The sequence below is a fragment of the Chlorocebus sabaeus genome, chromosome 26, assembly GCF_047675955.1.
Source record: "Chlorocebus sabaeus isolate Y175 chromosome 26, mChlSab1.0.hap1, whole genome shotgun sequence".
NCBI classification, from domain to species: domain Eukaryota; kingdom Metazoa; phylum Chordata; class Mammalia; order Primates; family Cercopithecidae; genus Chlorocebus; species Chlorocebus sabaeus.
The window spans coordinates 14,095,876-14,109,452 of record NC_132929.1 but is presented as its reverse complement, the minus strand read 5'-3'; the positions used below and the strand labels follow the sequence as shown (position 1 = coordinate 14,109,452).

The following is a 13,577-nucleotide window of genomic DNA, read 5'->3' as shown; positions in this document are numbered from 1 at the left end:
TGAATAACCAATGAATAAAACCAATGAATATAGAAATGAACATTAGTGACCTCAAAATGTAGTGATATTGGAAACTAATGTATGTATATGTCAATTCTACTGCTGGGCTTTTCAGAAGTAGTCTTGATCAGAGTGTATTACCCAGCAGAGGGTGGAAATTAATCTTATTTCAATATCACTATCTCATTTGTCTTGAGATTTTACAAGACTTTGCTATTTTCAATTTACAGTCATGAGTTGCTGCCTCTGCCTTTGATCACACAAGTCCCCAAAACCTAGAACGCTATACTATAGTTAATCCCTCTAAGAAATATGACAACTTTCTGACTGAAAGCAATTTTTCCTTTATGGCTACACTGAGAGATGTTTCTTATCCCCATTTCACAAGTAACAAGCTTCCTCAAAGAAAAATGGTTACGTGAAACAACAGGTGTTCTGATTCAGTACTTCTAGCAAAATAATCTATTTTCTTATTAGTCTATCAATATTCTATACCCAGGGACTAGAGTAAGTCCTCTTGATTTTTGAGCTCTGTCATAGGGAATAAAAGTTTGTGTTCTTTCTGAATCTCAGGTTTATTTTCACTAGCTTTATGTTAAAGCCACACTCTGAACAATCACCCAATCCATCAATATGAGCAGGCTCATACTTAGTTATGCAGATTTGGTCCCTTATTATCCTAAACCGTCCATCTCTACTATATCCAATATTCTGTTTCACTGAGTTTTTTCTATTTCACATCTAGGTCATCCTTCCTTGTTCTTACAATTTTTCGAGCAAGCATTTTTCTCTCTTACTCCACATTTTACTTTCTATTACTTTGTGTTCTTAAGAAAAAGTTTATCTGGAAAAAAATGCCTTAGATTTTCACCATTTTACTCAGTTTCTAACATAGACAATTTCTCCAACAATATTCCCCAGTTACTATTAGCTCAGACCAGAAGCGTTACACCATCCTAGGTGCCTTCTTAGATGTCTCCAGGCTTAAAAAAGCATTAATATGCCAGATCCTATTTTATCCAAGGCCAGGCCACCTTTAAAAATTTAAACTTTTTAAAAGATGACATATGCATCATATTTCACTTTTGACTTCAACCAGGGTTCTCTACTTAAACATATTCTGGCTGAGACACATTATACAATATGTAGCATGGGTGAATCATAAACTCATAAAACATTAGTGTAAGAAGGCTTTCAAGATGATTTAGGATAACTCTAACTGGGGAATAAATTGGGGCACTGAAAGTTAAGCAACTTTCTGAATTACTACAATGATTTAGTGGTTAAAAAAAAAAAAAAAAAAAAAAAGAAGAGGCCAAGCCCCCAAACTGAAAGTAAGTCATATTCAAGTATTCATGCATGGAAGAATTATTTGGAGCTCAAAACATAATAACCAAGATGCTAAACAAACAGATCCACAAATATATATTTAAAGGGAATTCTCGTTATTTTCAAGGTTCTATTTTGGCACTTTATTTTTATTTTGCTTCTAAGTGTATGTTCCTTTTTTTTTTGAGACAGAGTCTCGCTCTGTCGCCCAGGCTGGAGTGCAGTGGGGTGATCTCAGCTCACTGCAAGCTCCGCCTCCAGGGTTCACGCCATTCTCCTGCCTCAGCCTCCCGACTAGCTGGGAATACAGTAGCCTGCCATCACACCTGGCTAATTTTTTGTATTTTTAGTAGAGATGGGGTTTCACCGTGATAGCCAGGATGGTCTCGATCTCCTGACCTCGTGATCCGCCCGCCTTGGCCTCCTAAAGTGCTGGGATTACAGGCATGAGCCACTGCACGCGGCCACTCTTCTTTTTCTTGATACAAAAATGACACTAACATTACTCAGTTTTTCAGATGTAATCAGTTGTTTCTGGCCCACAAATGAAACAAAGAAAGTGAAGGAGTTTTCCATACTAATTAAAAGAGAGCAAATAACATTATCAAAGGTTAAACTGATATTTTAAAATGTATACAAGTAAGAAACCACACATCTGCATAGAAGACAATAGTGTTAAAGATTAGGCTGGCACCAAGTAGTCTTACGAGCCTAGAAAATAAGGGAATTAATAAGGGAATCACCTGGGCTATGTTCAAATAAAACTTAATTTGTGGATACTGAAATGTGAATTTCATATAATTCTTATGTTACACAAAATTATTATTTTTTAATTTTTTCCAACCATGTAAAAATATAAAAATCATTATTAGCTCACAGACCATATAAAAACAACTGGTGGGCTTGCATTTGGCTTATGGATTACAGTTTGCCAATCTCTAGTCTAGGGAATAGCAGAGAGAAGGGAAGGCAGGACGTAATCGGTTTAATAACTAGGGAGACTATTTATTAACTTCTGCATTAAACCTAAATGGAAAAGCAGCAACCCCAACCCCCAACAAGTATGCATCAATGTCAGTCTCAGTTTGAAAAAAAATGTTGTACTTCACTGTCTTTATCACAGAAACAGCTCCAGACACAATCATTGATTCATAGGTGAAAAAAATCTCACAACAGTATACTAATCATAATTTTAAACAGATAATTCGTTTTTGTAGAAGTATCCTAAAATTACAGTATTAGATACATTATTCATTACCATTTTGTCCCTGAGTCGCTCTCCACGGATAAAAAAGTCAGCACAGCCATTCTCTTCCTGATGAGGGACTTTGAAGACAGTGACGCTGCTTAGTCCACTCCCTCCAAGTGGTAACCATCCACCACTTGAGTCATCTCGGGTCATCACCACAGCTCGCACTCGTGCATAACTATTACTAAAATAGATGCAAAGATCAGGAATTAGCTTTTCCATAAACGAAAAACAGCCAAGCCATCAGTCTTGTTTGAGAAACCAAAGACCACATTAGTTAATATGTGGTGACTAAGGTGTTTACTACTTCCATGAAAATCCACAGAAAGTAACCTACTTGAAGAAGGTCAAAAACCACAAACAGACTTTAAAGGTTGTCCTTCATTTTGAAGACTAATCTCGTAATAAAAGACTATAAAACTACTACTTCAATTCATCATTTCAGTAGTTCCAGCACATCTTATTGCCATGGAACAAGTTGTGAAGGATCCCAAAGACAACTACTGTCAAACTACACAGGCTACCATAAAACTTGTCTATATATGTCCATTTGCTACAATATTATAACCAGGACAAACTGCTGTATTTCAGCACATTCAACTGTAGCATCTAGAAGTTCCTAACGGTTCCAGAATATATTATAAATAAAATGCTGAAACAAACATGCTTAGTTTAGATGCTACATTTTTAATTTCTTCTACCAACTGGGAATCTCAATCACTTACACAAATCATATAAAGAAAAGTGTTCTGCTTAAATTACTTAATAAGCAAATTGGTCCGTAGAAACTATAAGAAATAAATTTCTGTTATTAGCTAACTAGTTTATCACATTTTTCTATAGCAGTCCAAAGACAGTAAGACACATGTGTAATCAACATGATAATCAAAATACAGACCATTTTAATCACTCCAAAACCCTTATGCCAAACACAGAGATTTTGCCTGTTTGGGACCTTCAAATAAATGGAATCAAACACAGTCACCATTTGTACCCTTTTTATCTGACTTCCTTCTCTCATGTTGTTTTGTGTATCAGAAGTTCATTTCTTTTAACTAAGTAGTCCTGTAATTAAATAAATCATAATTTATTCTTTCTTATATGGATAGGTATTTGGATTTTTCTAGTTGTTGGCAATTATGAATAAAGCTGTTATAAACATTCTTGTACGTCTTTTTGTAGACATTTTTTCATTTCTCAAATAATTACCTAGGAGTGGAATAGGCCACAGGATAGGTACATGTTTATCTATACAAGACACTATCTTCCAAAGTGGTTGTACTGTTACACATTCCCATCAATAATGTATGACAGTTTCAGATTCACCATATCCCTGCCAATACGGTGTTTTCAGTCTTAACTTTACTTATTGTATTGAGTATATAGTGGTATCCCACAGCATTTTTAATTTATATTTCCATGACTCATGATGTTGAACATCTTTTCATGTGCTTTCTGGCCATTTGTTTACCTTGTTTTTACATCTGTGACCATTTTTTATTACACTATCTTTATTATTATTTTTAGAAGTGTTTTTAAAAATATATTCTAGACATAAGTATTTTTCAGAGAATATACTTTTAAAGTTGCACTGGGTTGTGGTTAAGAGTGAGAATTCTAGAGTCAAACTTCCACAAGTTGGATCTTGGCTTAGAAACTTACTATCTGTATGACTTTGAGAAAGGTATTAAACCTCTGTGCCTCAATCTTATGTGTGAAATAACAGCACTCACTTACAATAAATGTAAACCATGCCTGACACATAACAAACACTATATGAGTATTACTTTTTATTATCATTATGACAACAAAGCATTGAAAATTGAAGACACTGCCATCCTTGGTAATTCAAAATCAGATAGGATCTGGAAAATAATTGAATTTTCATGATGAACCATAATTATCTATTACTGGGGTCAAAATAACTCTTTATATAGAAACTCTAAAAGGTTTTGGCTTCACAATTTACTCTTTTGTGGAAGCTTTTTATTATTTAGTTATTCAGAGGCTCTGATTCTTATCTGGACCCAATTCTTGCCAATCTTCAACTCAGAGAAATCGTCAGAGAAGTGTGGGTGCATAAAGGCTGGGTCGATGTAGATATTAAATCCTCCTGAGATGGGCTGGAGCAAACTCCACCACTATAACCACAACATGCATCTTAAAAGGCATTGGGAGCAGACTACATAATAACCACATTTGTGGGCTAGCTTCCATTCTAAAGCAAATTAAGAGAATCTTATAAGATGTTCCTTCTTTATTAAAAACCTAAACTGTAACTCAATTTCTAATCTCTGATCATATTTGAACAGTAATTTCAAATATATCCTTTCATACACAGCAGGAGAACTAAACTACTGTCTTGTACGTTTTGTGCTGCTTTAACAGAATACCAGACTGGGTAAATGATAAAGAGAAATTTATTTCTCACAGTTCCAGAGGCTTGGAAGTCCAAGATCAAGGCATCAGTAGGTTCATTGTCTGGAAAGAGGTCAGTCTCCTCTTCCAAGATGGTGCACTCTGGAGGGGAGGAATGCTGTGTCCTTACATGGCAGAAGGTGGACAGGCAAAAAGGGATGGGCACTCTCAGTTCTTTTATTAGGATATTAATCCATTCATGAAGGTAGAACTCTTACTTTCATGATGGTAGGTGCTAAACACCTCCCAAAAGGTTGCACCTCCTAATACTGTTGCATTGGAGTTTAAATTTCAACATAAATTTGTGGGGGCAAAAACATTAAATCCACAGCAACTACTAATGTAGAAATCCAGGTGAGAGGTAATATTGAATGGAACTAGGATGATAACAATGGACACGAAGAGGAATAGAGAGATTTGGGTATATTTTGGAGGTAGAGCCAAGAGAACTTGCTGATAAGATTTTAACTACAAAACAAGTAAAGTGTTGCAAATCATCTAAAATTCTTAGTGGCATCCATGAGCTTCATTTCCTAAAATTTTCAGCTGGTATTTCAATAAAGTCAGAAGCAAAAGATGACCAAACACGAAGACAAATTTTGCCTCAGTTGTACTGAACCATGTAGTTTTGAAATGACAGTACTATATTACACATGAACCAGAAAAACTCTAAAGCTATACTTTATTGCACTTTGTGGATAAATGTATGGCAGCAATTTCAAATTTACATATTGGCAAAATATTTCTTAACAATCAAATTAAGAGTACAGTTGCAGGAAGTTTTACTAGCCCTAGAAGTTTTAACTGTCTGAAACACAAAGTGTCCTTCACCTAAAGTGACCTGTTTTTTTAGTTTCTTTTCTCCCTTACAGAACCATCTTGCTTTATGATTACCAAGCCTATTATATACCCTACCCAACTACTAGACAAGTAGAAGGCTCAAGGAAGACACAGTCTGGAGATGTGAGATTTTATCATATGTTTTTTGCTTGTTTTATGTGTCCATTATAAGGAAACACCAGGCTTAAAACACGTAAAGTGTTTGATAGTCAAGCTCCTTATGGAACAAACCTAAAGGCTCTAACCATACATTGGGACATTTCTTGGAACACAGAATACGTGCACGGTTTTAATACTGATTCCCATTCTTCCCATTTCCTGGTCACAACCGAAAGTTCCCAACTCTTCCTTTTCTCCCCACCAAGAAGGTAGAAACTGACCATAAGATTGTACTCTAGACTCATACATACTAATATACGTGTGAAATTTTTTTGTGATTTTTTTTTAGCTCATTGGTTAACACATGTATGAGTCTACAACACATATTATGCAAGTTTTTGTAACATTTTTACAAGCTTATAATACCTATATTAACCAGATGTTCAATTATTAGGTAAAATAATTGTGCATGATGTTCATAAATTAAAATTTTATCTATCCCCATCCCTCTTATTGTTATCAGTTAACATGTTACACATAATATGTATTCAACTTAATCACAGGAAAACAAAGTTAACAAGTATTGTAGCACAATATTGACTCCGATGGAATTCTCATTGATTTTACATTGATTTCATTTTCTAAATACAATCCTGTGTTGCATGTTTCCATCAACAATGGACCCCACATACAACGGTCCCATAAGATTACAATACCGTATCTTTATTGTACCTTTCTGACATTTAGATACACAAATACTTACATTGTGCTAAAACTGTCTACAATTTTCAGTACAATAACATGCCGTACAGCAAGCCTGTCCAACCTGTGGCCCAGGATGGCTTTGAATGAGGTCCAACACAAATTCATAAATTTCTTAAAACATTATGAAATTTTTGTGTGAATTTTTTTAAAGCTCATCAGCTATTGTGTTAGTGTATTTTCCCATCTAGGTCTGTGTAGGTACACTCTATGATGTTTGTGTGCACAATGATGAAATACCCCAACAATGTATTTCTCAGAGCACATACCTATTGCAAAACACACGACTATTTTACTTAGCATACTTTTATTTTCTTGAAAGTACAATAATTTTACGATTTACTTGACAGAAGATGCTGTAATTCCACTCAACTGGCACTCAAATAACTAATGTGCAAGGAAATATTATCTTGATGAATCCAAAATTCATAGAGCCTATAAATCTGTAGCAAAGCAATTTTTCCCTTTACACCAAAGATTAATTTTGTGAACCTCCTGGAAAAGATTATGAATCCCCAAAATTATAATCAAATGTAAGTTGTTTTTTTTTTTGTTTTTTTTTTTTTTTTTTTTTTTTTGCCACATATGCATTTTCTTCAGGGGAGATAGTATATAGCTTTAATCACAATAGCATCTATGATCACCCTGGCCCACCAATTTAGGAACCATTGCTATACACACAAAATGACTAGCAGTACAGCTCTGGCTCTTGCTCAGATCAGTTTCCTAAATTTGGATACATTTATAATAGCCGGCTGGCCATCTACATTGTTTTGGTTGACTATTCTTAAGCTTAACATTTCTAAAATAAATTGTTTGTCTTTCTGTTCTCTCTATACCATTCTTTTCTATTATAATACATACCCAAGCAATACCCTGATATTAGCCCAGTGAGACCTATTTGTATTTCTGACCTCCAGGCTAAAATATAATAAATTTCTGTTGTTTTAAGTCACTAAGTTTATGGTAATTTGCCTACAGCAGCAACAGGAAACTAATATGAAGGACGGAACACCTTCTTGAAGATATAGTAATACATATACAGGAGAAAAAGATAACCTTTTCCATTTTTAATTACAATAGTATTAAAACAAAATCCTGACCTCCACCCCACCAACCACCAAATTGAGAAGGTTCTTAGGATGCCTTAAGATTTGTACAGTATAACAGGAACTTATTTATCCATTGAGGGATGTTTATAGTGACAAAACACCCTTTGCTCTCTATATACTTTAAGTAAATATTAACCATCCAAATATTAAACATTACTACAGAGACTAGGTAGAAGAGAAAAGGGAAGCATTTAATAAAAGTAGGTTAGGATGATACAGTACTTCACAATTTAAGTATCTGCCTTCTAAACTATGTAGAATGCAGATATTCAGAAGATAACCACATTACTACTCAGTAATCTATTCACTTAACCCATGAGATTCATATACTACATAAACTAAATTGAAAAGTTACGATCCTCTCCCTGTAGAAGCTCATAATCTAGTGGGCAAAAATATATTGCCACATAATGGGAATACTGGAGATTACTAGTATTCATATTTGATGTAGGTTTTTAATAGCGGTATATCAGGTAGATAAAAAGCTAAGGACACTCAATAGAGAGAGCATGACACAAGTACATCATATTTAAGAACCAATATAAAGTTCAAAAGATGATGGTAGACATAAGCGATAGAAAGAAATAGTAGTTGACTTACTGTATCAAGCCATGCATACTATGCTCAAGGTTAGTACTCTTATCAAGATAAAGAGACCACAGGATGACAATAAGCAAGAAAGTAGAATGTTCTGATTTGTATTTTAAAAGCTCTAAGAGCAGCAGGAGAACATTACTGCATTAACCCTAATGAAAGAGGTATTTCTTCATCTTACAGAGAAAGGCTGCGTTTGATTAGAAAAATGAAGATGTGAATTATCCCTTTAGCACTGGCAACTCTAAAAACTGGAGCAAATATTAAACATGGCACTCTGTTTAATAACAAGTCAGATCTAGGTTCCAAAGGCAGTGTCACCTCTGAAAAGTTGTTATCTTGGAGCCAGGTGCGGTGGCTCATGCCCGTAATCCCAGCATTTGGGAGGCTGAGGTGGGTGGATCATGAGGTCAAGAGATTGAGACCATCCTAGCACAGATGGTGAAACCTCGTCTCTACTAAAGATACAAAAATTAACTGGGGGTAGTGGCATGCGCCTGTAGTCCCAGCTACTCAGGAGGCTGAGGCAGGAAAATTGCTTGAGCCTGGGAGGCAGAGGTTGCAGTGAGACGAGATCACGCCACTGTACTCCAGCCTGGTGAGAAAGCGAGACTCTGTCCCCAAAAAAAAAAAAAAAAAAGTTGTAAGCTTGGGCAAATTACTTAAGCTCTCTGTATCCCTCTTCCTGGTCTATAAAATGGAGGTAATAATATTTATCACAGTGCTATAAGAAATAAATGAGGTTATGCATGTACATTTCTTAGCATTTTGCCTGGCTCATTGTTAGGTGCCCAATAAATGTTATTACAATGACTTAATATATTAAAATAACTTTGTTACTACATCCGCATTACCAAATTGTCTAAATTTGTCTCATTATTTATGATGATCTTGTAAAAAAAACCGAGGTGACAGTCTCCTCTCAGAACTTTTAACTTTAAGAATTGTTCATCACAGCTAAGTATGTGATACGGTTTGGCTGTGTCCCCAACAAAATCTGAAGTTGAATTGTATCTCTCAGAATTCCCATGTGTTGTGGGAGGGATCCAAGGGGTCTTAACTGAATCCTGGGGCCAGTCTTTCCTGCGCTATTCTAGTGAGAATGAATAAGTCTCAAGAGATCTGATGGGTTTATCAGGGACTTCTGCTTTTGCTTCTTCATTTTTCTCTTGCTGCCATCATATAATGAAGTGCCTTTCGCCTCCTACCATGATTCTGAGGCCTCCCCAGCCACGTGGAACTGTTAAGTCCAATTAAACCTTTTTCTTCCCAGTCTCAAGTATGTATTTATCAGCAGCGTGAAAACGGACTAATACAGTAAATTGGTACCAGTAGAGTGGGGTATTGCTGAAAAGATACCCAGAAATGTGGAAGTGACTTTGGAAATGGGTAACAGGCAGAGTTTGGAACAGTTTGGAGGGCTCAGAAGAAGACAGGAAAATGTGGGAGAATGGCTTTGACAAAAATGCTAATAGTGATATGAACAATAAGGTCCAGGCTGAGGTGGTCTCAGATGGAGATGAGGAACTTGTTGGGAACTGGAGCAAAGCTGAGTCTTGTTATGTTTTAGCAAAGACACTGGTGGCATTTTGCCTCTGCCCTAGAGATTTGTGGAACTTTGAGCTTGAAAAAGATTATTAGGGTATCTGGCAGAAGAAATGTCTAAGCAGCAAAACATTCAAAAGGTGACTTGGGTGCCATTTTATGCTGTTTTCAAAGGGAAACAGCATAAAAGTTCAGAACATTTGCAGTCTGGCAATGCAGCAGAAAAGAAAAACCTATTTTGTGAGAAGAAATTCAAGCCGGCTGCAGAAATTTGCATGAGTAGCAAGGAGCCTAATGTTAATCCCCAAGACCATGGAGAAAATATCTCCAGGCCATGTCAAAGACCTTCATGGCAGCCCCTGCCATCACAGGTCCACAGGCCCAGGAGGAAAAACTGGTTTCACAGGATGAGCTGAGCCCACTGTCCCTGTGCTGTGTGTAGCCTCAGAACTTGGTGCCCTGTATACCAGCCGCTTCAGCTATGGCTGAAATGGGCCAACACAGAGCTCGAGCTGTTGCTTCAGAGGATGGAAGTCCCAAGCCTTGGCAGCTTCTATATGGTGTTGAGCCTGTGGGTGCACAGAAGTCAAGAACTGAGGTTTGGGAAACTCTGCCTAGATTTCAGAAGCTATATGGAAACATCTGAATGCCCAGGCAAAAATGCTTCGGGGGCAGGGCCCTCATGGAGAACCTCTGCTAGGGCAGTGTGGAAGGGAAATGTGGGGTCAGAGCCCCCACACAGAGTCCCCACTGGGGCACTGCCTAGTGGAGCTTTGAGAAGAGGGCCACCATTCACCAGACCACAGAATGGTAGATCCACTGACAGCTTCCACTGTGCGTCTGGAAAAGCCACAGATACTCAACACCAGCCTGTGAAAGCAGCCAGGAGGGAGGCTATACCCTCCAAAACCACAGGGGTGGAGATGCCCAAGACCATGGGAACCTACCTCTTGTATCAGCATGACTTGGATGTGAGACATGGGTCAAACCAGATCATTTTGGAGCTTTAAAATTTGACTGCCCTGCTGGATTTCGGACTTGCATGGGCCCTGTATCCCCTTTGTTTTGGACAATTTATCCCATTTGGAATGGCTGTATTTACCCAATACCTGTACCTCCACTGTATCTAGGAAGTAATTAGCTTGCTTTTGATTTTACAGGTTCACAAGCAGAAGGGACTTGTCTTGTCTCGATGAGACTTTGGACTCTGGACTTTTGGGTTAATGGTGAAATGCATCAAGACTTTAGGGGACTGTTGGGAAGGCATGATTGGTTTTGAAAAGTGACGACATGAGAACTGCAAGGGCCAAGGGCAGAATGATACGAGTTGTCTGTGTCCCCACCCAAATCTCAACTTAAATTATATCTCTCAGTATTCCCACATGTTGTGGGAGGGACCCAGGGCGAGGTAATGGAATCATTAGGGCTGGTCTTTCTCATATTATTCTTGTGATAGGAAATAAGTCTCAGGAGATCTGATGGGTTTATCAGGGGCTTCCGCTTTTGCTTCTTCCTCATTTTTCTTTTGCTGCCACCATGTAAGAAGTGCCTTTCACTTTCCGCCATGACTCTGAGGCCCCTCCAGCCATGTGGAACTGTAAGTCCAATTAAACGTCTTTTTGTTCCTAGTCTTGGGTATGTCTTTATCAGCAGCGTGAAAACAAACTAATACAGTATCAAATATCAGTCATCTAAGTCTTCCACAAACTGTTTATGTAATGCAGACATCTGGGAATTCTTCCAGAAGAAGAAATAAAACTAAAATATGCGGGATAAATAGAGGTTTTCACAAACTACACCTTTAGGATCAATCATTTTAGGTTCTGCTAGACAGTATCATCAACCTATGGAAACAGTTCAAACAATAACTACTTTGAATGTCCCCTGCCTTCTGGTACTACTAGTGTCCATTCCCCATGACTCCTGAATTACTAGCATTGATACTATAATTTCATTCTGAAATTCTCTTGGTCTATGGCAGAAGTAGTGAACTATAAAAAGTATTCATTCTCAACAAAAGATCAAAACACAGAAGACAGGAAGTCAACATTAATATTAGAGTTCATGATGAGATAAAAGCATTAGAGTAAAATATGAAAAATTTAAAAATAATCCTATAGTAGGGAAAGCCTAAGATCCAGAAGCCATTAAAATATAAAAGGATAAATTCAACTATATAAACATATTCGTGCATGGTAAAAACACCATAAACAATAAAGACAAAAATAACAAATTGGGAAAAAAATACATAACACACATGTATTAGCTTTCTATTGCTGTCCTAACAACTACCACAAACTTAGTGGCTTACAACAACACAAATTTTTACACTTCTGTGAGTTGGAAGTCCAAAGAGTTTCACACTGAGCTAAAATCAAGGTATTGGCAGTGCTGCATTCCTTTCGAAGCTCTAAAAGAGAAACAGTTTCCCTTGCCTTTTCCAGTTCCTAGAGACCATCCACATTCCTTGGCTCATGGCTCCCTCCTTCTACCCTCAAAGTCGTGAATACTGCTTCTCTCTGAACCTTCTTCTGTAGTTGTATCTTTCTCTGACCACAGTCCTATACAGTCAGGAAAGGTTATCCACTGAAGTGCTCATGTGATTAGCCTAGGTGCATCCAGATAATCCAGGATAATCTCCCTATATCAAAGCTCACAACCTTAATCACAGTTGCAAAATCCTAACATACTCACAGGTTCTGGAGATTAGGGCAAGGACATCTTTGGGGAGGGGCAGGACATATTCTGTCTACCACGAATGGCATATAAAAGGAAAAAAAAAAAAGATAATTCCTTAAAAGTAACTCCAAAAATCAGTAAGAAAAGACAAACAACACAAAGGAAAAACAGGCCAAGTTCATTAATAAAATCCACAGAAGAAAAATATAAATGCCATGAAATACAGAAAAAGTAATTCTATTCAGAATAAGAGGAATGCAAATTAAAGAGATGACCTTTTTTTTTTCATTTCAAAGCATTGACTGCACTTTTTCTTAAACATGGAACACAAAGTTTGTAAAAACTCCAACAAATTCATTTAATAATGACCACACTAATAATCAGGAATCACAGCAAAACTTCTTTCAGCGAAAAATTCCATTGATTTAGAGATAACTAAACACAGATTCCCTGATTCCTAAGGGTTAAGGCACAGGAAACCTGTAGTTTAAGTTTCTGAGGAAGTTATGATGTTGTATTTGGAATACTGGTAAACTAGAAAACTAATTACCATTTTGAATAAACTAACTGAAAATCTGTTGCGTAAAATTCTATCCAGAATAATTTATCTCATATCACTGCAGGTTATGTGGCTTAACCCAACAGTTACTCTAGTTTTGGGCTTTGGATAATCCTAAATATTGAGTTCCAAAGAAAAACACTAAAAAAAGACAATATTCAAAGCAAAAAAATACTGAGTTAGCATAGCCTGGCAATCTAAAATCTTATAATAGTTATAACTTAGAAGCCTATACCTCTCTGACCACCTATCCTATTGCTTACTCACTATATTGCAACAATAGTATTTTTGTACTCCTTAAGTGTAACAGTTCTGGGATTATAGGCCTGAGCCTCCACACCCGCCTAATCTACAAAACATTCACAAGGGTATGAAGGGCATGAATGACTAA

The 13,577-nt window shown here is 36.9% G+C and overlaps 1 protein-coding gene across 1 annotated transcript in view; it reads right to left on the bottom strand.

Moving 5' to 3' along the window:
* Positions 1 to 13,577, bottom strand: part of SPRED1 (sprouty related EVH1 domain containing 1) — a 100,429-nt gene that overhangs the window by 52,273 nt on the left and 34,579 nt on the right. The window contains exon 2 of the mRNA XM_008017098.3: positions 2,588 to 2,762. Coding sequence (XP_008015289.2) covers positions 2,588 to 2,762 — 175 coding nt within the window. The remainder of the gene's footprint in view (positions 1 to 2,587; positions 2,763 to 13,577) is intronic.